A 26,941-nucleotide genomic window follows, 5' to 3' on the forward strand; every position below is an offset into this window, starting at 1 on the left:
AATATAGCGGCACACACCGGTTCAGTACTGTGCGCTTTGTATGACAGTCAATGTGGTTAAATTTGAGTAAGCGTTCGACTTACTTCCTTAAAGTAATTTACGATTCACCTTTTGAAGTCATAAAAGGTCGTGCAATAATATAACCGTGATAACGTACCGTTTTACCTACCCAATCATCACTAAGTGTTAATAGAAACGTTTTCTTTGAAATTTTTGTTTGTAACATCGCCACATGTCTACCCTGTGATTTAAATTGCATTTCGGGAGTACTTCGTGCCTGATTTCCCCACTTTTTGTCATCCTCGATCCGTAATGAGGTACAACGTTTTCATTCACTATGATTAGTTGCAAAATCCTAATTATGCTTCTGCGGCTAGTTAAAGATGACGACGTACTTATCTCGCGCCTATAATATAATTTGAACGTAATCACATTTTACCACTTCTTTTAAATGATGTAGGTTCTTGAGTATAAAAATTTCAATTAATTTATATGGCTGTTCGCACGCTTCAAGGAGAACAAATTTCAAACTACTGGGAAGAACCATACTCGGGTCTGTCACCGCGAAGTCGCAACTCCCAAAAAATCCATCCTATACTTTTTTGCTTATACCCACCGCAGGTGTGGATGTTTCTCAGCTTTGCCCTCGTAACAGTAGGCGTCGTGACGGCGTTGTTCACGTCACTGCATGCTGCGACGGCGGGGTACCGATCCTCATTCGTGCAAAACATCGGGGACGCCCTGTGGATGTACGTGGAGAACCTCTTCTTGGAAGGTAACGTTTCGGTCCCTTTCACGTCCGCGTTATGTGGGAGGAGCCCATGCTGGGTAGCACCTAAATGCGGATTTTGTTCATCTACAAGAAACAGCTTGATTTTTCCACCTAGTCAAATAATGGCACGACAGCGTTTCTGATTTTAGGCGCGTGGACAAATTGGGGGGATGTTCGTGAAGGAAAAGGCATATAGCTCTAGCTTTGATGACGGAATTCTAACGAATTGGATTTTGCAAATGATTCCCAGAAGCCAAACTCACCTCAGCCACGTGCTAGTCAGTAATAAAGAAACGCAGAAAAAAACGACATCGTAATGAGCTACTTCGTGTCTCGCGCACTCGGTCTCGTGCACTCGTGTCTCGTGCACTCGGTCTGGCAGAACTTCTCCTCATCCTTTACCGAAAAACAGGGTATTGGAACGACACGGAAACCGCAACGGAAAAACGACAAAAAATGATATTTTTAGCCGGAGCGAAAACAATAACGACACGTTATTTATTATTTGGTTCAGGAGCGAAACCGGAAAAAAATATCGTAAAGTTTTTCGGTTTGAGTGTTCATTCCAACTTCCGTGCAGCAAGGTGAGAGATTGCCATCGGTTCGTTGGTATAACATTGCTTTTCATCTTGCTGGCGCCATCCCTTCTTCTAAAGGCTTGCTGCCTGCTTCCATACTCGCTCTGTCTGTCTCAATGGTCTGTGCTTAGCTGACATCGCGATCACTGCGCGCATCTTGCCGTGGTGCAGACGTAGTGGCCTTATTTATTTATTTGTGTGTTCATTTACGCATTCAAATCTTTACATTCCCACTACGGCATTGTTGTGGGTGAGTGTTTAATAAATTTACACGAATATTTTGAAACACGACATACCAAAAAAGAAGAAAGCAGCGTACGCAATTAGCAGCGAAAACAGCAGATTACAGCCACACTCTCAATGGAAACCACTACAACTCACGTTACCGGTACGCAAACGCTTGAGAAGTCCATTTGAAAACATTTCGTAGCGGGCGGAAAGAACAGCACCGGGAAACCATTCGTGTATTTTTAGAATAAGACACTTGGAATTCGAAAGTGCGCCATTAATATTTGCCAATTATTTGCCGTTTTACTCAGCGCCTGGATGTATACGTGGGGGGCTGAAGGTACTGATGTTTATCCGTTGCTACCACCTCTCGTACAATGTCTTCTACATTAAACACTGAGAAAATGTGCGCCGGAGTTTTAGAGTGCCCACAAGACAAAACGCTTTAATATTTTAACGATAATTATCATAACTACACGAGTTAGTAACAAAGCGTACAGAAGGATTTTGAATTGCCTGAAATTTATTGAGACGTTTTAGCACTCGGGTCCCACAGCAAGGCGGATTATTCAAGAATTAAATGTAGGCGTGCCGCACGCTGGTTTTGTGGATGCTCGTGTTCGCACCTAAATACTTAACCCCAATGGGGCGCCCCAATACAAATAGCGCTCAGGGATTCTTAATGTATACAACAGCATCTCAATAAAACCTGGGAACTAGTTTGAGGACTCCTGGCATGCATGGTCATAGAGAAAGATGCAGTTTCTGGGGACCAGGTTGAAACCTCCGGGCACCATTTGCAGCTGCGCCATCAAGTGGTATACGACAAGGGAGGCTTAGGTATCCTCCGAATCTTCTGTGTGCAGCTGAGCTATTTGACGGGCATCTTCAAAAAAAGTTTATAACATTGCCTAATGTTTTACCTTAATTAAATATTTGTCAATGTTTTTCAGACAAATTTAAAATTTTAAGTTTTCTTCCGCGCACGCACGAACGGTTATGAACCGACACAAACCATTACTCTTTTCGTTCGGGAGACGAATCGCAACGAAACTTTGACTTACGAAACAAACAGACGCCGGAACGAAAAGCATTTCGTTCCGATGCTCTGCCAAAAGGGCGACGCGAGGGCGAACCTACTTCTTAAGCTGAACGCAGTTCTGCGTGCCTCGATCGGTTCTGCAATCTGCCCCCTTGTGAAGCTTTGCGCATTTCTCGGCTGTCTTTGCTCGCCAGTCACCAAAGCCTTCTTGACGCTTTCTTTCCCTTCTACTCGTGTAACGGGGGTAGTTGCAACCATCACGACGACCCAGGCCCCACTCCGCAGCAAGTTCGTACAAAAAGCAATATCCTTTCAATGGTACGCATGCAGAGTTGGTGAGCGGGCGCCAGATTCCCAGTACTGACCCCTCCTCTAAAATGTTAAATTTGTCAAGCTCATGTTTTTGCTTGCACTGTGTAGACTGGCCCAAATAAACACGTTTTTCATCGTTTGTCCGGTCGATAAGCCGGTATTTATTTTGTAAAGCCCAAAAGATGAACAACTACCATCCGCGGTCAGCGGCGGCCTCACCAAAAGCAGTGACGTCAAAACAATGTGCTACGTGATTGGGCGATGTACAATATTAGAATTCAAACCAGTTTCGGTTTCGATTTTGTGAAGCATTTTATTTTATTTATTTATTTCTACATACTGCAGCCCCATGGGGCTATCGCAGGAGTGGGGAATACAAAGCATACATCACCCGTACAACGTACATTGAAACCGTTGAACAAAGCCACACAAAAGGAAAAATGACGAACACTCCAAATACACACTATAATGAACACAAATAGTGACGGCATGAATATAGTGGTGCGTACAAAGAACAGCGGATAGAAATGCAGACAAAGAAAGAGTGCGGGTGGAGTCAGCAAGTAAGTTCCATTGCTCTACAACACGTGGAAAAAAACTATTTGAAAGTGTCGGTGCGGGCGAAGTAGGGGGTCAGGTTTACCTTGGACTGGCTTCTAGTGGTGCGTGGTTCGGAAAACGTTGTAAGGGAATCATGTGAAAGGCGACGGGAGCCATTTACGATGCAGTGAAGAAATTTCAGAGCCTCAATGCGCCTGCGCTCAGAGAGTGGTGTCAAATTCAAAGAACACAGTGTTGAGGACGGCGGAAATCACGGTCGTAGCGGTGGCAAATGAATCGTACAGCTTTCTTCTAAATCCCCTCAATTTGGTTAATTTCACTTTTCTTGTAAGGGCTCCAAACTGGAGAGGCATATTCGAGAATTCCTCGCATGAGGGTCTTATATAACGTTATTTAGTGTCCTCAGGAGTGTTTTTAGTGTACGGCGGAGGTAACCTAACTTTTTTATTGCTTTTTTGCAGATGTAATCAATGTGTAATGACGAAGACAGCTACTACGTACTTGAACATGCTTGGTATCCGATATTATTGTTAGCTGGGCATTCTCGATATCTCAGTAATCAGCATACGGCGTTTCTGCCATGTTGTCGACTGTGAAATGCGTGAGATAAGCCTACCAGCACGACTTGGAATCGTAGCAATCACTAGCCGAGGCGTAACGGTATGGATGAACGCCCTCCGCGTCAAAGGAGACGCTCAGAAGCGCTTTTCCCACACCTTTGGAGTGGGCCTGGCTAGTGCCTATATAATAAGAGGCGTGTTCGCACCAGACCAAGTGTCGGCTGTTTCGGGACTGTGCCCACAAGCAGTCGGCGTTTATGGCAACACTACGCCAACAAGAACTCGCACAGCGCGTCCGTGTCGGTCTGCACGCGTTTTGCATACTCGCATATGGAGCAGTGAACGTTACAGCAGAAAAATGATGAATTCAGTTTAAAACATTGCCCAAACACAAAGAAATAAAAAAAAACAGGCGCTATCGGGCATTGGAACTTGCGAATTGCAAAACAACGCACCTAGAGCTCGAGCTAGCTCGGCCGTAAGCCAGCGCCGCGACGGGCGGAAATATGCAGCATATGACGTACAGCCATTTTACATTTTTATTTAGTTATAGTATTTCAAGCAGTTTAGATGCCTATTTCTTGAATAGAGCTAGTGCAGTAAGCGTCCCCCGAATTTCCCCTATACCTCGTGTCTAGCGGCTGCATGCATAAACTTTTCGCTTGATATTAATTTCTTAGTACCTGTATTAGCTTCGCTGACTCTTCTCCGCCTTCAAGTGGCCTTAGATTTTTCTGCTAGCGTACCAGTCAGCGAAGCGTCGCATGTGAGCTTGTGTGCAGTGACTTGGACTTGGAGCTTGATACAGTCTACAAACTAGCAAACAAAAGGCACATTCTTCCGTGCACAAACGTGTCGTGGCTTAGTTTCAACTGAGAAAAAGAATTGCGATGACTGCTGAACGCTGGGCCGACTGACTCCGTGGGAGGGTCCGCGAACAGTGCAGTAGCGCAGTCAAGCCAAACCATCTTGTTCGGACGTCATACGAAACGTCATAGGAAATCGGCAAGGAGGATGTGGGAGGAGTACAGAATTTTCTAATTGATTTTCCTACTGTCAAAAGTCGTGTAAACGCAGCGAAGTGGTCGAAAGATGGCCTGGAGTCTTCAGATTACAAGTTCCGCCAGTAATCGCGCAATGTTGAGAAATCACTTCAGTGCCCCTTTAAGCGCGTAGCCACGCAAGGCGAGCATTCCGCGGATGGAGAGGAACAATTGCTACACGTCGCTTGGAGTGAAAGAAACAAACCCATGTTTACGCCATCTGGTGACCCGGAAACCGAAATTATCACATCGCTATGGCCGGTGAATAAGACATCGCTCTTCGGCAGCAAGTTGAGCAATTCCGACATAAACTACAATCCAAACAACAGCTGATTTGAAACCAACAACAGCAATTTCACAAGTAACAGCAATTCCACAAGTTCTAGAACACTATCCACGGCACCGTTCTGTGACCACCATGTGTCATCGTCCGGTTACTCCGGAAGTGAAAAACTAGGCGCTGCAGTGTCGGAAGCAAGAACTGCATCTCCATCGCTCTGCCGGAAACCTGCTCCTCCGGCAAACGTTATTGTTATTGCCGTTCATGGCGTTGTCGACAGCGGAGTTGCAGTTTCTGTCGCAAACCTCTGCCGCCGCTTGAAAGAGGACATGACGCCACACTCCGTGTTATCATACGCACCCCTCAAGGGCAATTGTAAGGAATCCAATTGGCAGCGGAGTTAGCATTGGAACCAGCGAGGTAAGCCAGCGCCAAGCACCCACCAAAAGTAGTTATGTACCACACAAGAGCTATCTGCAGCCGCATCACGAACACAGAAAGTGATGATAACGACGAAGCATTTTTTCAAGATAACCCAAGGTTGCCTATAGACTTCGGTGTTCAAAATGTGGCTGGTTTTTTGTCTTAAGAATAAACCCGCCTCGTATTTTGTATAAAGAAAAGTCCTGCAGGTTAGTCAGAAAGCCGATTATACGATGGAGGGACCGGGTATCACTGATTTAGCCATACCATTTAATGCGCAAAGCTCATACACTCTTATCTCAAGTCGGCAGTGCCCAGCACTCATGCTGGTTTATATGATAAAAAGTCAATGCTCTTCGAGCACTTTCAAAGCTCTGTGTGTGGATTTTAAAGGACCAAATCGCCTGTTAAAAAACCCTATAAGACTAATATTGAGTATAACATGGAGACAAAACGCGAGAGATCGCCAAAAAATGGGAGAATTGCTCGAGCAAAAATTTCAACAAGAGGACCCTGAAATTGTGGCATTTAATTTAAAGCATCGAAGCTACACCTGAATTATAAGGCAAAATCTTGAGGGGAGGCTCCGGATTAATTTTGACCACCCGGGGATGTTTAACGTGCGCCTAAACCTCCACACACGGGCTTTTTCCCCTCGATCTGAAAGACGACCCCCGCGGTGGGCATTTGACCCGCGTCCTTGGGCTCAGCATCCCAATGCCTTCAAGGGGCCTACAGTTGCCTTTTAACTTCTACCACCATCGCACCAATTATACTTCCCTAAAGAAGAAGCGAAGGGCATATGAAAAGCGGCCAGGACAGTCGAGCTGTCTACAGCTTCCCGAAGTAGTTCACCTCGGAGTGCTGTGTACAGACCAGCAGTCTGTCCGACACAACATTATCACCTAACTGCCTAACCATTTCCTTTTCTCCCTTGGCATTTCACAGCGTCAGCGCGTGTGCCGAAGCGAGCGGGCCCACGTCTCCTGAGCGCCGTTTGGTGGCTGGCAGTGGTGGTCCTGATGAACGCTTTCTGCGGCCACATGCGGGCCTGTCTCATGATCAAGTCTGAAGTGGAGAAAATCGAGAGCGCTCGTCACCTCGTGCGCAGGCCGCAGACCGTGCCCCACATGTGGCTCGGGACGTCGTACGTGGCCATGGTAGCAGTGAGTACTACACAGATACGTTTATAGTTTGGTACCCTGCAGTAAAATAAACTAGAGCCCATGACTCCGCCGATACAGGTAGTAATGCTGTCGGCCCATCCGACGGGCAGTAAATGGCAAACGTTTGGAGATCCCACGCGCGAAAATACGTCCATTTTATTGTTCCCACCAGCTTTTGAGGCGACTGTCAGCGGACTGTTTCTAAACATCTCCGTGTTCATCTTGGCGGGTCACACGCCCATCCGCTTAAACACACCCGTCCTCACAACTTCCGTCGTTACCTTCTACTGTTATTAGGGCAGCGCACTACCGGACGCGACAATTGAGAAGACAAATTGAGGAGAAGACGAAGCTAAGCAAGGTCGTAGCAAAACCGGTGGGCCGTCTTATGTAGCCCGTAAACGCACTGCCCGGATGTCACCCAATATAGTGTACTTTATTGCGGGCACTGAATAGTGACGGCACGCCGACACAGTGAAAGCTCGTTAATTCTGACGCCAATAATTTGATGTTCTGGACAATTATAACTGGACGATTTGGTACCGCTAAGCCTCCATAGTAGCGTTCTTATACAATAGCCGTTTATTAGAACGTGAGTGACGTAAGTCAGGTCCGCTAAGGGTAAATCAAACTGCACGCCACCGCACCGGAAGTGTGGCGCCTGACAAACAGCCAGATAAATGCACCCGCTCCTTACACACAGACATCACCGTGCCAGAAACGGAGGAAAGAAAGGATAGAAGGTGAAACCTGAAAAAACAAACTGAAACCTGAAACCCCCGCAGTGCACGCTATTGGAGTAGTATTCGTTGCGTACTACGTCAATGTGGACGTGATTGCAGTGGTGTGTGACAGATTGACGGATAAGGACACATCTTTTGTAGTGTTCAGAGAAAAATAAATAGCTTATCCTATCTATCTCTCAGGCCAGAAGCGCAGAACCTTTCGCCCAGCGACGACGAGGACGAAGAGGGCGAAGCACCTGTTCCATCGCACAAAAGTCAGGCATCAAGTCTTAGGGCTCTGCTCCACTTTTCGTTTAAAAAAAATATTAAAATACAAAGAAAGAAGTGATGCCGCATAAACTGCCGGCCGTATTTTGTGTAGTTTCCAAGGCGGAGAGGAGGGCTGCCGCTACATTCGCTCGTTATAGCAAAAAGAGTTGGCTATCGTCTTTAAAAACAAAAGGCAGAGTGCAATCATGGGCAATTTATAAAAATAAAATTGTTCACATGCAGTGTACTTGTCGTTATACTTCATTTTCATTAGCTCAAACTTTCCCTAATTAGAACTGAGATAACTTCTCCTTGCAGTTCGAATGAACGAGCTTTTACGCGGCCTATTGTATCGGTGGCGGCGCCCTTACCACAGCCCAGAAATTTCCACAGTAGTTATTTAACCACACTAAATGAAAACACTTTGAGCAACTCGTAAAGACAGCTTGTTACAAAGAATAGATATATTCGCGTCAAGCATTGATTTTCCAAACAGTGACGCTTATATACTATATTTTCGTCGTACAAGAAATGGACGCGGCGCAGAGAAGAAACTGGCTTGTAACGCCAGCTGAATGATGATGCCAATGAAATGGTGTACACATGTAAACTGGAGGCACCACGGAAACGCACAGCAGTACCCTGGGCTTGCAACTACTACCGGCGTTGAAATGGGAGTCAGTCGCGCCCAAAGCTGCAGCCTTCTGCGTCGCGGACTGTAGTAGACGGCTACGAGAGAATTAAAACCACCCTGGGGTCTATACCATGCCCCCAAAATCTTCGTAAACTGATGTTTTTGTTTATTTTCGCGGCTATCGTAAAAGTTTAATCCGCGTACTCGAATTCGTTGTGCACAACCTCAGAGGGTGAGTCACTGGAACGGCTGTAGAACTTCGGTTATTCATTCACAACAAGCTCAAGCTGCTGCTTGCATTATAATGTGAAAAATAACTTGCCATTTCGAACAGCAGTGTTTGACCAGTCATCAAGGTTTTGTCCTTTTTATTCAAGGTGCAGGGCGTCAGTAGTTTCATGTACTATTTTTTAACCACGTTATTCGCTCTTTTTTAGGTATTATTTGTATCCTTCGATTTCACTTAAAACCAAATTGTCCCAGGAGTGTTGTGTTGTGTTGGGCTTCATGGTACATAAGCAACAAAGGCTATCATGCGCCACATAGGGTTTTTTTTGCGCATAATGACTCATTGCTTTAACGCGTTATAGCTTGATTACGAGTGTTCCGTCTTTTAGAAAACTAAAAACGGTGGAAATATTAACCAGTAAATGTTCTCTTAGGAGTAGAGTGGGGTGAAATGCAAATGTGTTCGTTGTAGAACAGCCTATTGTGTTTGTTCTCACGATCTGGATCTTCGCACATGAGAGTAAGATGTGGTTTACTGTCAGCTCTTAATCACGTTCTTCACATCTCGGTTTACCTTGTTTTATCGGCAGAACGTTATGGGTCAGATGTGTATGGTCTATACGGGGGCAGCATAAAATTAGTTCTGTGAGGCTTTCTTCGGGTCTGCTTGATCCCCACTCTAGCCGTCGTGTAAGTGGCTAAGGCGTTCTACTGCTGAGCTCAAGGACGCGAGATCGATTCCCTGCCGCGGCTACCGCTTTTCTGACGGAGGCGAAAAGTGAAAACGCCCGTGTGTGGTCAAAATTAATCCGGAGCCCTCAACTACGGCCTACCTCATCACTTCTGTAACGTTCGCGTGTTAAACCTCATAATCAATCAGTCGATTCCCGTTATGGTATACTAGTGAGTTTAGCCATGTGAAATTTGCTGTTAGTTTCAATTATCCCACGAGGACTGCCATTTAGCAATCTGTTTTGTTTACTGCGTCTAAATATCATGCAATCAATGTAAGGACTTCGTACTTGCTTTATGGTTGCGGTACTAGCCCGTCCGGCACTGCATCGGCTTTCTTATTTCAATTTTTTGCTACATGGCTAGCAACCCAGCAGTGTTTAATTTTGTATCTTTGAGCTTTTTGGCTGTTGTCTACATTGGGCATTATGTCTCCTACTATGCGCTGGGCCGCATTGTTCGAACGCAGTGCTGTGATAGCGCTGGACAGTCTGTGTAGATAAAGCTGTCTTTGAAATTTTTAAAATTAATCTTTCTACTGTCACCGCAATAGCGTAACATTGCGCTGTGTAAACCGAGGCGCACTGACGTAGCCTGATCACCTTTTCCCAATTCCATTGCGCTACTGCAGCCGCAACAGAGTGATATGTTGTGGAATCGTCGGGGTAAAAAGCCTTTTCGTTTTCACATTTGCGTTTAGGGCCACTTCATTTTTTGAAAGTGTTAATGCAAAGTAGCATATAGAAGGAATAGTATACGAAGGTGGTAGCCGGTCATGTCTGGGCAAATTCAGGCAGATGTCAAGCATAGTTTTTCTTCAAATGTTTTTCTTCAAAACGGAGAGGCTTGATATTTGCTAATAAACAATGTCCTGTACGGGCATTTTGTAACTATGGGATAACACAGATGTATTGACAGTGACCGAATTGAAGATGTATGAGAATGGCAGCATGGTTCCTCTGTCTGCAAGAAGGGGTTCATCGCATTCAATGTAAATACTGTTTGCGGGTATGTCCTGTACTCCCCAAACACGAGACGCAAACCTGAATTGTGTGCTAGGTACAGTCCTTTCAAGGAGCACTGCCTCGCTGAGCTACACTGAATGCAACCATAGCCCATGCAGTAGCGCACAACCAAGCGGTGAATTTGTAAAAGGCAAACCCTCTGGGAACCTCTATGTTACGAACTCGCGATGCTTTCTTTTTCAGGATATTGATGTGAGGCAGGAAAGTGAGTTTCCTGAAAAATGTTACGCTGAGAAATTTGTGTTCGTTCTGTATGGGTAAATTTATTTCCATTAGGTGTAGGGTGGGGTCGGTGTGTAAGCCTTGTTTGAGAGAGAAAATAGCCACTGTTTTGTGTGGCGAAAACCTGAAACCATTTCTGTCTGCCCATGTTGTTAGTCTGTTTACAGCCAACGGCACTTGTCTCGCACATATCGCTACATTGGAGACGTGCAAGCGATTTAAAGATCAACATAGACCGAATACATAATAGACTGTGGAATTATTTCTGATATGGAGTTCGTTTTTACGACGAAGAGTGTTCTGCTTAGAATATAGACCTGAGTCACCCCATTCTCCGGTACAAATATCCTCGAGAGGGCTGAATCTAGACGCACTTTACATGAACGGTTTGCGATGAAGTCGTTCAGGCAATTCGGCATTCTTCCGCGGATGCCTAATTTCACTAGATCACCCATAATTTCAAACCTTCATGTGGTGTCGTAAGCTGTCTCTAGGTTGAAGAATACTGCAAGGCAGTGCTGTTTGTGTATGAGCGCTTCTCGTACGGTATTTTCGAGGTGGACAAAATGGTGCATTGTTGAGAACGCTTTTTTGAAACCGCACTGGTGAACATCCAGTAGTTCTATGGATTGGAAAACAAAGCTTAATTTGGTGTTCCCGACAAGTTCATACGCTTTTCTAGACAGCTGGCATGGGCTGTGGGTCTATAACGACTTGAAGAGCTTGGCGGCATTCCGAGTTTTAAGGATGCTACAGCAAATGCTTTTTCCAAGCTTCCGGCAGTTTTCCCAGTAACCAAATTTTGTGCAGAAAACTTCAAAGTGCTTCTACAGAAGAACCTGAAAGATGTGCGAGCTTTTCGTAATGTGATCATCTGGCCTGTGCCCGGTCTGCTTACCCACCAACAGAGGTCTATTAGTTCTTGGAGTGTAATTAACTGTTGTATGATTCCATTGTGCCACCACATGTTGGCAGTCTTTGTTTCTTTGTCGGGCTTTTGTCTAGCAGCCACGTCTAGACCACATCACGACGAGACGACCCTGTCGTGTGCTGATCCCCGAGTATAATTATGCATTGACCATCGTACTTTTGTTGAATGTTCCCAAGATTAACGCAGACTGGCTTGTAAATGGTGGTGATCAATATCTTAGGTATAATGTTGGCAGGCGTACCTGGCGTGCTGTCGGGTATGAGCGCTCCGCTGATTATGTAAAAAAGAAACATCCCCCTCGCGAGGGGCACGATCAAATGCAGATCATTTCTGCGGGGGGGGGGGGGCGCGCCTGCAAGTCGTATGGATTACGTATTGGTTGTTGTTGTTGTAATTGTTGTCTTCCAGCGTAGACATTGTCGATGAAGTCGATGGTGAAACGTGCCGTGAACCCCCTGCCGCGGCTATGACGCAACGTGGCGCGGCTATGACGCAAGACAATCCAACACAATCCACTTTAATCAAATCCAATCCAAATCCAAGCCAATCCAAGCCAATCCAATCGAATCCAATCCAATGCCCCTCGCGAGAGAGTGTTATAGCGCCGAAATCGCCACCACGCGAACGCGTGATGCTGACGTCACGATCACGCCACAGATGTTAGCTACCGCAGCGCGCGCGAACGACATATGTGGTTTAAGCGCGAACCGACCGCGGCGAGAGAGCGCGATGCGAGCGCCCCACCTGTTCTTGCGCGCGAACCTAACGCGGCGAGAGAGGGTGTTGCGCACGTCCCCACCTGTTGTGCGCCCGAACCGAACGCGGCGAGAGAGGGCGTTGCGAGCGGAGAGAAGGCGGGGAGGACGCGGGGGAGAGGGCGCACCTCTGGCCGACGGTTGAATGAGTCAAGGATATAAGGCACGTTCGTAACCTTCCGTTCTGTGTCGGCTTTGTGGCTCAGTTGGTAGAGCACCGTGCACCTTGCGTTCCGCCCGCAGAGTCGTGGGATCGAAACCTGGCGCTGGCAAGTATTTATATAGTGTAGGGGGAGCGATGCGGACGCGGACTACGGACGCCAACGCGGGTGACATCGTGAGTTACTAAAATGCTCTGCATTTAAAAAAAGCGCACAAAACTGTAGTGTATAGCCGTAGCGTGAACATCTGAGGAACCGGTGGTTACGGAGACACTGCTAGTACATTCAGGGCTGTGTAACTACAATCGGTTTCATCATACGCCGGTTTCGCGACGCTGCCCTGCGAAACACACCTGACGCCTATGCAGGCCGAATGTACCACACTAAGGTCGCGTCAGAAACATTTACACTCTCGTAAACACACCCCATTTGCGAACAGAGTGACTGCTCCACATAAACATGGATTTTCAACCCCTGCAAACGGTAAATCTCGGTCGTGAACGTGCTGCAAAACCAGAGGCGACAGTGGGGAGCGGGACGCGGACTCCCGCGGCTGCTTTCGAAACGGGCCGCTAGGGGGATTTCAGTGGCGCCCTCACAGGCCACGCTCGAGGCGTATACACCACGACTATAACTAAATATGGCGGGACTCAGAGTTGTTGGCCACACAAGGGTAACCCTAGCAGCCAGGAAAGCGGAAGATGAAGGGGAGGACAAAAAATTGGCCGCGTATCTGCTCCTTTCGTTGCAAATGTCGGCAAAAGATGATAGTCTTTGTCGGCATTTGCTAAGTGAATGCCTGCCTTCGCTTTCCCGCTCATCTCTCATGCTGTTCCTCTTCCGTCGCGCTCCTCTCAAGGTAAACTCGCTAAACTTTTGCTCAAAGAAATTTAAATTTACCGCGTTCCACTCCTCAAGGCCGGGTGCCTCGTTGCCAACGCTGCCGTACGGCGGAGACGCGCGTGAATTGAGGCGCCGTACTTCAATGCTTATAGTACCGCGTTTCCCTAGTCCACGTGCGTTCCAAGCAGAACGTGGAAACTATCTACTGGAAGCGTTCGTAACTTGCCGCTCTATTTCTTAAAATGCCGACAGAAGCTATAGTGGCGCGGGCGACAAAGGCGACGCCGGAGTGATTTTTTTTCTGAAGTGGATGTAGTACTTCATTTCGTAAAAATCAAGCATCTATGATTTTTTTATAAAAGAACACTGCAAATATCACTTGTGTATTATTTTGTTGTCCTATATTTCGTAATGTCTTGTCCTTGTTGAACAATGTTGACAAGTATGAACATTACACCGGACTTGGCAGGGCAGATTTAGCTGTGACTATATACGATTAGTGCGCAGGCCTTGTTTTACTTTGGCCGGGTGGCTGAATCGGGTCACAGACAGACAGACAGACAAACAGACATACAGACAATGGAGTGCGTATGGCGTACAGTAAATGCACAACCCGTCTTATAGTTAGTAAGGCAGTTGGAAAAAGAGTTCAGGTGCAGCGATCGCTGAGGAAAGGATGCCCGATATCCCTATTCCTTTTCTGCATATATATTCAGACGTTTTGCCTAAGTGTCATTAAAAGCAAAAACATTCAATGTTGTCGGTTGCAAATGACGGAAGTTCGACTACTAGCGTACGCGGATGACATTGCAGTATTCTGCACTACTAAAGAAAGCATTCTCGAGGTAGTACAGACCGTGAAACACTTTTGCTTGGCTAGCGGTAGTGCAGTAAACTAGTCTAAATGCTTAGGCTTTTGGCATGGCGAATGGCAGTCCACGCCAAGCGTTTTCGCCAACATCCAGCGGGTCACGAGTCCTGTTAAGCACCTGGGGGTGCCACTAGATAGTTATCAAGACAGTGACCCTTACTGGGCTAAGCAACTCAAGGAACTTCGAGAAAAGCCAGAGAAGTGGAAAGGGTGCGGTTTATCAATGTTTGCGAGAGCCACAGTTTGCAATTTGTTTTTTATAATCAAGCTGTGGTATGTAATGCAAGTTTTGCATTGTTCAAGGGCTAATATTCAGAAATTTCATCGTGTGTTCGCCGTGTTTATCTGGAGTTCATCATGGGAAAGAACGAACAGAACGAACCTCTTTCGGAAAGTGCGTGAAGGCGGACTTGGTTTATCGCACTTATTTTTAAGGCAAGTGGTCCAGAGATTTCTGTTGCTTTGTGATGTTGAAGACGCGTTTCTTAGGACGGTTTGTCAGCTGCGACTTGGAAGACTTTTGCCTGAATTTTTTGTGAGCTCTGAGTACATGAGGGGAACTGTACGTGGATTTTTTAAGGAGGTGGTGTGGTCATACCGTTTTCTTTCAGTGCGTTTTTCTTTAGAGTACTTAAGCGGGGTGAGTCGGAAGAAACTGTACAAAGATATCGTCGAGAGTGTATTGCCAGTGCCAATATACCGCAGCAAGTGTATGATGATGATGATTGTCTTTTTATGGCGCAAGGCCGACGAGGCCAAAGAGCGCCAGAAACAATTGTGATTTAATAAAAGCGATGAGAATTAAAATTACAATTGTAAACTAAAGTGAAGCAGAAGCTGTTTAAAAACAAATGAGATGGCTGGTGTAGAGGGCCAGGTTGTGATTACGTGCAGTATGAAATGAGCTGTAAAAAATTAATCTCTTTTAAAAACTTCGAAACATACTTAAAAGGAATTGTAGCATTGTCGGCTAAAAAATGTGAGGGGTGGAGTGGGATGTGTTGTCTGTATAGTTGTGGAAAGTGTTTGCGTCGAGTTGTGGTGAGTGCGTTACATTGAATTAGGGTGTGGATTACGGATAGGTGTTCTCCACACCTGCTACACAGAGGTCTTGGGGATCCAGTGAGCAGGTGGGAGTGCGTAGCATGTGTGTGGCCTATCCGTAATCTGGCTAGTGTAACTTCGTTGAATCTGTTGTGTGTGTCTGTTGTGTATCGTCCCAAGTGTGGTTTTATTAGGTGTAGTTTGTTGTCTGTCAGTTCGCTCCACTGTGTTTGTCATGTTTTACGAAGTTGTTGTCTGATGTGTGGCTTGAGGTCTGTGTAAGGTAGTGTTGTTATGTCCACTGTGTTCGTCAGTGCAGCAGCGGCGGCACTTTCATCCGCCAGCTCATTTCCGCGTATCCCACAGTGGCTCGGAACCCAGCACACAATCACTTCGAGATTTGAGGCGTACGCGGACATAATGGTCTTAAAAAGAAGATTGATCACATAATTTTTAGACGACTTTCCAGGTGATAGCGCGCGCACAACACTCAAAGAATCTGTGTAAACGATGGATTTGGGTATTTTATGTTGAAGGATGTGATTCAGAATGAGGAGCACGCCATACGCCTCTGCCGTGAAGATACTACTAAGTAAATTCATAGTCTTAGAGACGCTTAAGCACACAGCGGAAGCAGTCTTTGAGGCATCGCTATAAAATTCTAAACACTGATACTTTTGCTGTAGGGACAAAAAGTGCTGCAGAATCGCACTTTGTGGAACCCGGTTCTTCTGGATTTGTGTAAAAGATGTATCACAAGAAACTGGGTGGAGATGCCACGGTGGTAAAAGGTCCGTAAAAGATGAATTGTATAAGTCTAAAAACGAGAAGTCAAAGTCAGAAGCTTCCTCCCTCGCTCTAAGGGAGAAAGGTACAGAAACAGACGGACGATTTAAAAACAGTTGCAATGAGGAAGTATCGTTAAATACTGGTTTAAAAGGATGGTTACTAATTGATGAAATTTTAAAAGCATATAATAAGTCTATGTAGATTCGCTGATGTTCTAGGCACCATTTATCACACTCAGCGTACATGCTCTGGCCCGGGCTAGTGCGAAACGCACCTGACGCGAGTCGAAGCCCGAAGTGCAGCAATGGGTCTAGCATTTTCAATGTGGTTTTTGTTGCTGACCCATACACCACACTCCCGTAGTCCAATCTTGAACCTATTAAGCTGGTTGTGAGGAGGCGCTGCTCACCGGACAGGGGTCGGCAGGTCGAATCGAGGAAGACGAGGTGTGCGGAGGCGGAAGAAGGGCGGGAGAGGGAAGGAGGAGGAGGAAGAGGACGGTGGTGCCCCGGAGAAGCAGGAAGAACGAGGTTCGGGGAGCGACCTGCCGGACGCTAACGTTCGGGGAACCTCCGCCCCGAGCCGCGCCTTTCTCTTGGAGACTCTCTGCTGGGTGTGAACGCCCAGGAGATCTCCGCGCCGAGCTACACCAGGTCTCTTCGAGCCACCGAGTAGCAGCGTCAGAAAGGCTCTGAAATCCTTCAAGCAAGAAGCTCTTTTCATCGACCAGCAGCAGCGCTACCGACTAGGGCCTCGCGTCAGCACACCGCTCAAGCATACTGACCAGCGCACCGAGCCAAGTGCACCTACCCAGCTCACAGACGTCAACAACTTCCACACGTGAGCGCGAACTATTTTGGGGCGCGAACTTTGTTGCGTAGGACATTACCCCTCGTGACTTGATTATGTTAATGCTCATTTATCTATTTTTTCAGTGATTTGTCCCGTAAATACACGTTGTCCTTGTCCGCAGCCAACAGCCTCGTCCTTCTCCGCCTGATCAGATTAACACCTCCTTATCGTAAAAACAACCTGCATCACACTGGTAAATACACGCAGCAGGAGTTGTTTGTCTGCACCGTATGCTTGGTGTGAGAGGACCTTTAAAATGTTCATTGTTTTTAGGCATTTATGTTTAAGTTGTTTAATGTGAGATATAAATGTTAGTTTTTTGTCAAACACTACTCCTAAAAACTTGTGTTCCTTTTTAACAGGAATTGATAGGCCGTTCAGCTTGATCTCAGGATCAGGCCGGATCGCGCGCAATTTAGAAAACACAACACAGGTGCTTTTAGCTGGATTAAGTTTAAACCCATTTCGGTCTGCCCAGCTAGCTAGTTTATTGGCACCAAGCTGAATCTGCGGTTCACAGATAGACATGTTACATGATTTAAAAGATATTTGAACATCATCTACATACATAAAACAGGAAATTGTTGGTGGCAATGCCTTTCCAAGCGAGTTCATCTTCACTATAAACAATGTGCAGCTCAAAACTCCACCTTGAGGCACGCCTAGAGAGTGCAGACCCAACTCTCACACAAAAGGTTCGCTTGGACATGTAACTGCCAAGTGTGTTTAGCAAGTTGCCCGACAAACCTAACGACTTCAGATCGCTGACGATGCCGTAGCGCCAAGCGGTGTCGTAGAATTTTTCAAGATCAAAAAACAGTGTAATGCAGTACTGCTTATGAACGAATGCATCCTTTATATATAATTCTAAGCCAACGAGTTGATCATTTGTGGATCGCCCTGCCCGGACGCCTGCCTGGCAGCTCTCGAGAAGACCGTTGTATTCCAGGAAATATACAAGTCTCTTGTTTATCATCTTCTCGAGAAGCTTGCAGAGGCAGCTTGTCAGGGCTATGGGACGATAACTTGCAGGGGAGGTGGGCTCCTTCCCCTCCTTGAGGAAGGCCACTACTATGGCCTCCCTCCAAGACCTAGGTAACCGCCCCGAAATCCATATTCTATTGTATAGGTGTAGAAGTGTTTCTAAAGTGTCTCGGTGTAAGTGTTGTATCATAGTGTATGTGATGTTGTCTGCGCCTGGAGCTGAAGGCTTACAAGTGTTGAGAGCGGCCCTCAGCTCAAAAAGTGAGAACTCAGAGTTGTAAGACGTAGTTGATCTGTTCTTGTCACGTAGAGAGTTCTTTTCGGCAGATGTTTTGTGTTTCATGAAAGTGTCTGTGTAGTGTGATGAACTGGAGACGTGTTCGAAGTGTTGTGCAAGTGCATTAGCCTGGTCTTCCAGTGTGTCCCCGGTTGTGCTGACCAGGGGCAGGCTATGTGTATTTTGTCCTTTCAGTTTACGTATCCTTGTCCATACTTTACGTGTGTCTGTGTAGGAGTTTATTGATGTAAGAAAAGCGCGCCAACTCTCTCGTTTTGCCTCACGGCGCGCACGCTTCCCGAAAGCCTTTGCCCGTTTAAAAGAAATCATGTTTTCTGATGTGGGGTACCGGCGAAGGATACCCCAAGTTTTGTTCTGGGCCTCTCGCGCCCGCCGACATTCGTCATTCCACCAGGGCCTCCTTGGGTGCCGCACGGCTCCGGAGGACTGGGGAATGGACTTTTCGGCGGCGTCGAGGATGTGCGCCGTGACGAGCTCGGTTGCCTCCTCTACGTGTAGGTGTCTAATGTCTGTGTAGTGCAGTTGAGATGTTTCTGTGAATGTGTTCCAGTTCGCTCTAGCTTCGTTGAACCTACTATGGGAAAGAGAACTGTTTGGCCCTTTCCCTATATATGTTAAGGATGTTGGGAAGTGGTCACTACCATAGGGGTTTGTGTCCACTCCCCATTCAAGAAATGGAAAGAGTACTGCAGAGCCAATAGCAAGGTCAAAGTGTGAGTAGGTGTTGTGCGCTATATTATAGTATGTAGGCTGTTGCTTGTTAAACAGGCATGCTCCCGATGATGTTAAGAACTTTTCGATGAGGCGATCTCGGGCATCTGTTCTAGAAGACCCCCACAGAGGATTATGTGCATTGAGGTCACCCATTAAAATGAAGGGTTCAGGTAACTGATCCACAAGAGCCTCGAACTCGGAGCTCAACAAGTGATGGTCTGGTGGGATGTAGAGGGAGCACACCGTGATTAGCCTATTAAAACTTATTACTCGGATTGCAACAGCCTCTAGGACAGTGTTCAGCTGGATGGTGTGACATGCCAAGGATTTGCGGGCAACGATGGCCACACCACCAGAAGAGTATGTGCAGCCGTCTCTGTCCTTTCGGAACACCAGGTAACTATTTAAGAAATTTGTGTGTTTTTTATTCAAGTGTGTTTCCTGGAGACACATGACTGATTGGAGTGCAGTAACTCGCATACATCATCCAGGTTCTTAAACAGGCCTCTACAGTTCCATTGTATTAAATTTTCTTTTCCCATTATTTTATGTTAGGAGCGACTGGAATGTGTGGTTATGTGTCGTTCGGGGCGATTACTCTGGGCGGCTTCTTTCTTTCTTGGGATTGTGACGTCCGATCCCGTCCCTTCCGCTGCGCAGCAGCGACGAACGGATTGACGTCCATTTTCTCTTCAGATGTCCTCGGAGTTGCCGACTTGTCGGGCTCCTTGGACTGTGGACCCTTTCGGGGGCCCTTTTCTGGGGCCACGACCGCCAGGGGTGCCAAGGGTGGCACAGGCGGTGGGGCGGAAGTGGAAGCACCTGCCGGTCCCTCCGCGTCCATTTCCTCCGTGCCATCAGGTGAACTGGGGGCCAGAGGAGTGGAACCGGAAGGAGCGGCACCACTCCCAACCGTGTTGGTTGCCACCGCAACCGCTGAAGGTTCCCCCTGCGGCACGGTGACGGATTGAGCTGCCAACAGCAACTCAGCGGGGGGCTCGGGCCGGGCACAGTCTGCGTCGCAGTACTGTGTCCCTGCCGAAGCAGAACGCCGCTCCGCCCCCCGGCGAGCTGCGTCTGCGTACCTCCCCAGGGGGAAAGAGGCGACCCTCTTTCGCGCCTCCGGGAAGGAAATGTTCTCGGTTACTTTTATGTTTACGATTTTCTTTTCTACTTGGAATTTTTCGCAGGTGCGGGAGTATGCTGGGTGGGGTCCCTGGCAGTTGGCACAGGTGAAGACCTGTGTGTTGCAATTATCAGTGGGGTGATCGTTCTGGGCGCATTTGGCGCAGGTTAGTCTTCCGCTACAAGCGTTAGTGCTGTGACCGAACCGCTGGCACTTGAAGCAGCGGCGCGGGTTCGGAATGTATGGACGGACTGGGCAACGGATGAATCCTGCATTTATGTGTTCTGGAAGTGTGGATCGGTCGAATGTTAGGATGATGTGCTTCGTGGCTATTTCTTTGTTGTCTCTCCGGATGGTGATCCTTGATCTTTGAGGCCCTCGAGAAGGTCGATGTCTGTCTCGTTTAGGAGATCCGTCTCAGAGATCACACCCTGCGAGCTGTTGAGGCTGCGGTGTGGTGTGATCCTGACATCTAGATCGGCCATGCAGGTTTGGTTGAGAAGACTTGTTGCCTGTTGCTGATTATTAAGTTCTACTAGGAGTTCACCAGTTCTTTGTTTTTTAGCCTTATAAGATTTGCCCACAATGTTTTCAAGGAATTTCGAGATCAGAAATACAGATTTGTAAGTGATGGGGTTTTCTTTTTCTGTTGATTCGATTATTAGGAAGCGGGGGTAGTTGTCCGGTTTAGGGGCCGCGATTGCAGGGAGTGGTGGGAAGGAAACTTCGGTGCGGCCCCTTTTCAGGGACCGATCGTGTTTGGAGGGGGGTTTTGGAGAAGCCATGAATTAATAAATTCTATTCGGCCGTGGTGCATCCGCCCACCCCGGGGCCCAACAAGGGGACGCGACAGGTACTTGCAAGCAAGGCCTGCCTGCGCCAGATTTACACCACGGCTATAACCAGATATGGCGTAACACAGGGTTGTTAGCCACACCAGGTTAACCCTAGCCGCCAAGGAAAGGAGAAGAACCAAGAAGAGAGAAGGTGACAGGAAAATTGTTAGAAAGAGGATAGGAAAGTAAAAGATGTAGAGGAGGACAGGAAGAGGCGACTGCCGATTCCCTCCGGTCGGGTCAGGCCGGAGGTGCCGTCTACGTGAAGCGTGGGCCAAAGTGGTGTGTTGCCTTTGCCGAGGGGCCTTAAAGGTCCAAACACTCGGCATTGGCTCAACCAACAGGTTCCCCTTTTCCCCGGACACGGCTCTGCCACGCACGGCTAGACGTGGGTGCTCGGGGTCCGTGGTGTCGCACATACACCAAACATCTGCTTGCGCAGATGCCCCCTGCGGGGCCGCAGAAAGTGTAATCTAAGGCCTGAGAGAGATGTACTTAAGCGAGTGAAAAGAATGACGGTCCCAGGTGGAGCGAAATCTTTCTTTTTTAGCCTCCGTACTGGAACACTGGAAGTAAAGACCTGGATGGAGGAAAAGGGATGGTTTGTTCCATGGGGTATGCACTGTTTTCTGTGTCGAAAGCCAGAAACAATTGAGCACGTGTTCTTGGACTGTTGGGGAGCGGCGTTTTTTTGGCACATCCTACAGCGAACACTCAAAAAAGATTTACCTGTTGATGCTTACGTTATTAGGTTTTTGAACGTTGAAAATGAGGACGGTGTGCCGCTTGACACAATTATGCTGTATGGACTACATAGCATCTGGAGAAACAGGATGGCGGTACGCTACTCCGACCCAGATGCCAGGCTCATCAGACACTACTTTAAAGATTCAATAGGTTCTTTTGTGCAGATACTGAAACTTCAGTCCTCTAAACCCGAGTGGCTACCCACAATTGAGGCATTGTTGGTAATGAAATAATATTGAAATCACCCCGTTTGCCCAAGAAGGGCTGCAGTGCTAGTGTTTGTATTGAGTATTGAGTGTACAGAATATAAGTTACGCGTGTCTTTGTTTTCTCATCCTGTCAAAGAAGGCAATAAAGAAAAAAAGACAGACCAAAATTTCTGGGTTTAAGTAACCCAAGAAATACTATCGTCTTTAGAAAAGGCGACTGACGATTCCCCGCGGGCGGGTCAGACCAGAGGTGCCGTCTACAGGAAGCCCAGGTCAAAGTGGTGTGTTGCCTTCGCCAAAGGGTCTTAAATGCCGAAGCACTCGGCATCGGCTCAACCACCAGGATCATCTTTTCCCCGAATACGGAGCTGCCATGCATGCCTAGACGTGGCTGCTCGGGGTTCGCGTTGTCGCACACAACACGTAAACATTTGTTTAACAGATACCCCTCTACGGGAAAATTGTCTGAGGAATAACACCGTCCCCATTCCAGACACAACCTTTACAGCATTCCGGTTAAACACGATCTCGTCCCTACCTCTATGGCTCATTAGCGTATTTTTGATCCGAAAATGGTCTGCTCTCTGAAATAATATTTTGGCTGTCTCGTTCCGTGCTGAAGAGCCAAAATCGAGCAGCAATTTCGAATCAACATCAGACATTTCACCACAGTAATTGATTTTATAATCACGAATTTATTCTGCTTCCATTCCACCAAACAGAAGCATTCTGTGAAGAAAGTTCCGGCGGCGCGCGTTTCAAGAGAACTGCCATAATAACTAGAAAAGGCAATAGGCGGCCTCGTTTTAGAGACAACCACTTTCCCACTGACGCACTTCTTAAGTATAAAAATACACGGTTTTCTGTGGTCGCACGAATACAGATCTTTCATAAACACAGTGATCGAGCGCGATTCAAAACTTTGCGCGCCCTAACCACCTATTGCGTGCCTAGGTCCGTATTAAAGCTTTTACAACCATAAGAGCTACGATTGGTATATTAATACAGTATAACCTCGTTAATTCCGCCCCCCGTATTGGTATTTTCGGATGGTTCGCCGCGCCTGCTCCTTCCCTTCAAGAATGTACAGTGCTTTAAGGCCGCAGATTCGTTATTTCGGCGCAAATTCACCCGCGGGGCGCCTAATTCGTACCAAGACCTTCTCGAAACATTACCCATAACGCGTCGTCCTTCGCCCGCCGAGTTTCTCCCTCTATAGCCGTGGGCAATATGCGAGCGTACATCGTGGCCAGTGGGGGAGCCCGGCTGTTTACCACCTCGAAGCTGCGTATGCTCGTGCTGTTTTGAAATAATTCCGATGTGATGCTTCATGCAATACTCGTGCTCTCCGCAAATTGTTGCACGCGAAACTTGTTCTTTCCTCCCAGCAATCCGCCGAAAGGCAAACTAGCATGACTGATTACTTCACAAACTAGAAGCGCGCATATAAAAGATTAGCAAATGTGCTGTTCTTGTCCTTCCTTCGATAATTCGACATATGAATAATTCATACATGTTTTTACTGCCTACAGACCCAAATTAACGAGCTTTCACAGTCGTTACAATTTTTCTGGACATAAATCAACTGTACTTGGGATGCTAATAAAAACCCAATTCTGCTCAGCTCAGCAACTTTTCAAAGATGCCGACATTTTACCCTTTGCCCCCGCCTCAAGTCCACCTTCAAAAGTTAAGAACTTGGCAACAAAAAGACCTAGGCATACCTACCTCTCGCCACAGGGTGATATGTCCTCCTTTTCGTACTCCCTGCCCTTTCCGCAGGACTCCACCAACCCTCACCTGCGCCAGATCGGCCGTGTGGTTCGCGAACGACGCACGGCTGTTCCGGTGTCCGTGCTGTACGGTGAACGCCTTCTTCGGCGGGTGACCCAAGGCGACGCTGCCATCATCAGCGACGGCACGTCGCTCACCTTCCAGGTCACCTCCGTGTGTCGGGGCTTCGTCGGGGCAGAGTTCTACTTTGCTCGAGAAGGTGTCGTGTCACACCCCCTGAACAGCTTCGCTCGCAAGGACATTGACCCGCTCATCTTGGGAGATATCAACAGAGTGTACGTTTGCCAAGCCGCACGCGTCAGAAATAACAACAAAAAACGATGTCCCTAACAGTCGTCCGCATGGTCTCCTTTTCTAAACTTGTACCTCCGGCCTTTGAGGGTAATTTCAACAAACATTAGCCACGAGTTCGTTTCCTGTTGGCGTTAGTATGTAGATACTTAAAATACCCAATTTCGTCTGTTTTACAGTCGTGTTTTGTGTATTTTTGATCTATTTATTCACACAGTCAAGGGTAGAGCCATTTCAGAGGGGGGTGAGTTACAGGGGCATCAGTGAATCAACAAATTGAAAAGCAAGACGATAGGTAAAAATTTAGCTGATATCTAATCCCAAAATGTTACCCAGAGTTCTACAAAATAAAATTATGGCCTACGCTGACGCCGGTAAGTGCGAAACGGCGGCTACAATCTTGCAACAATCGGAGAATTATTAGAGAAAGGAGGCTGCCGCATTAAAAGTAGGTTTTAGTGTATGTCAATGATCAATACAGAATAAAATATATAAACGAGCCGTAATCAGGCCATTTTATAGACAGCAATTTTATCGAACGAACCAAAGCGAAAGCACGTTTACAAATAAAATCCAGAGAAGGTAACTGAGTATAGTCTGTATTGTACTGCTTGAATTGCAGTTGACGTCTGTAGCTCAAACGACAAATCTAAAATACGTGCACCTTTCCTGTCGGGCGCACGAAATAGACCGTGAGATTTGTTGAAAACGGCCAAACAAGTCTGTATGATACAGGAGTGTAATTTCAGTGTAAAATAGTGTATGTTGGCGTACGTGTGTAGCTATGTGAACAGCTAGTGCGTCAGACACTGTTCGTATTGCCCCATCGACCGCTTCTGAAGCCATCTTCCGTGGTAACCGGAACGGCTTCGCTAAATATTTTGGTATATACTGTTCAAAACGTAAGCTTTGACGTCTTCTCCTATGTGCAGCAGTAATTCAAACCTTCTGATATATCAAGCACTGATTGGCTCCATACTACTTCTTGCCTCTGTTATTCCCGTAATCTGTTACAGTAAAAGCTCGTTAATTCGAACTCGATGGGGAGCGTACAATTGTCCTAATTAAGCGGTGTTCAAATCAGCGGGCGGGCGCTAGAATGAATGGACATCGCGCCACACACAGCGGGAAGAACACAATAAAGTCACCTCTGGACTCGTGATCTCCACGTAGGCGCTACTACACGTTTGTTGGTGATCGCCGACCCAGACCAGCGACCTCGGCACAAGAAAACCTGCTACGGCATGCACCGTTGCAGCGAAATAAGCTACCGTAGCAGCGTAGCGAGCGCACCATTGTGTTGCTTTTCTGCTTTGTTGTGTTGCATCTCTAGTAAATTTGGTTTGTTTTGGATCTGAAACAGATTGCAATTACTCTGGGCCGACGTCTTCTGCGAGAGGAACGATGGAAACCAAGGGATCCCAGTTCGAATTAACCGTTCTGGATACCGCCGAGTTCGAATTCGGAAGTTTTCCCCCATTCAAATATACAGGGCTGTGTCAGGAGCACAACGTCAGTTAGAATTAACTGGAAGTTCAAATTAACGAGCTTTTACTGTACATTCCTTAGTTGTACTTTATAATTCATATTATAAATCTAACACTCAGAGCTGAATATATTAGGTGAGTGTTGTGTAAAGGATTTCGTTTTGTCCACAGTATTCGGCGGCTAGTGGAAGCCGGGTTGGTCAACTTCTGGCTGGAGCGTGCCAAGGGCGACGTGACCCGCTGCGGAGGTTCGTCTGCGGAAACCGAGCAGGCATCGCCACTCGCCCTGGGGGATGTCTTCAGCGTCTTCGTGCTGTGGCTGGCTTGCGTCGGTATCTCCTGCCTGGCCTTCATCGCCGAGGCGTGCACACAATGCGCCGAGAAGACGCCTAATAAACACGTACACAAGGCGGCAGATAGAGGGCGCCCCAGGTGGCATAGAAGGGGCATTCGCCGCTTGAGGAATGCGTACTGAGTCACCGTTCCCGGAGCCAAAGTCGACCAGAAAGTCGAAGGCGTTGTTATTTGTTCAGCGAACACGTGTCACAACGGAGTGCACTTTTATGTAGAGCGCTACCCAAACGCTGAAAAGGTCACTTTTAATGCGAATGAATTAGCTGCCCGAACACAAAAATTCGGCGTCGGGGTGACTACGGATTCTACAAAAAAAACAGATTTATTTTAGTTATTTAACAATACTGCCAACCCCTTGTCGGGATGTTCGCAGGAAGGACACAGGAAAACGCACAATAGAAACATCCGTAAGTTATACATCGTTTAGGATACGCGTTATATTGCTGCTTATCAAGTTCTAACAATTTGTAACAACCATGGGAAAACACAATAAAAACATCCGTAAGTTATAGATCGTTTGGGACACGCGCTACATTGTTGCTCACAGGGTTCTGACCATTTCTAAGAACCACATTCTGACAAGTTCTACCCAAGTTCTAACAACTAAATTCTAACACAATCATTGTACTACATCTAAATGATTCGAGTGTGAAAGAGTCAAAAGAATAAAACAGTTAAAACAATCGATTTTTCCGAAGATGACTGCAATAGCAGGTGTTAGTGTTCTGAACGCAGATGTTCTTCATCAAGGGAAAAACATATATTTAAAGAATTGCTGCTTGTAAGCATGGCTGCTAGGCTGTTGCATTCCCTTATTGTTGCTGCGAAGAATGAATGTTTGAAACGTTCCATGTGGAAAGACTATTCTTGCAGCATTTTGGGGTGCTGTTTACATATGGGTCGTGAATTGTTTGACTGTAATGTATTTAGAGGCGTCGATGGTGGTTTGCTTATGGTGTAGCAGGTACATAAATCGTGGGCGTGCTAGTCTTGCTCGTTTATGCAGCGTTAGCATGCCTGCTTTTAGATGCAAAGCATCTCTTAGACGACCCTC

General features: G+C 46.9%; 1 protein-coding gene across 1 annotated transcript in view; it reads left to right on the forward strand.

Moving 5' to 3' along the window:
• The window catches only part of LOC144173686 (putative glutamate receptor), a 40,637-nt gene extending 14,353 nt beyond the window's left edge, over window positions 1–26,284 (forward strand). Inside the window, exons 5-8 of the mRNA XM_077702008.1 lie at window positions 622–775; window positions 6,748–6,965; window positions 23,744–24,030; window positions 25,705–26,284. Of these exons, the coding sequence (XP_077558134.1) occupies window positions 622–775; window positions 6,748–6,965; window positions 23,744–24,030; window positions 25,705–26,008 (963 nt within the window). The 3' untranslated portion in view covers window positions 26,009–26,284. The remainder of the gene's footprint in view (window positions 1–621; window positions 776–6,747; window positions 6,966–23,743; window positions 24,031–25,704) is intronic.
• The last annotated feature ends 657 nt before the right edge of the window (window positions 26,285–26,941 follow it).

Source organism: Haemaphysalis longicornis, unplaced genomic scaffold (genome assembly GCF_048455015.1).
Source record: "Haemaphysalis longicornis isolate Haplotype H1 unplaced genomic scaffold, Haemaphysalis longicornis Haplotype H1 scaffold_3, whole genome shotgun sequence".
Lineage (NCBI taxonomy): Eukaryota > Metazoa > Arthropoda > Arachnida > Ixodida > Ixodidae > Haemaphysalis > Haemaphysalis longicornis.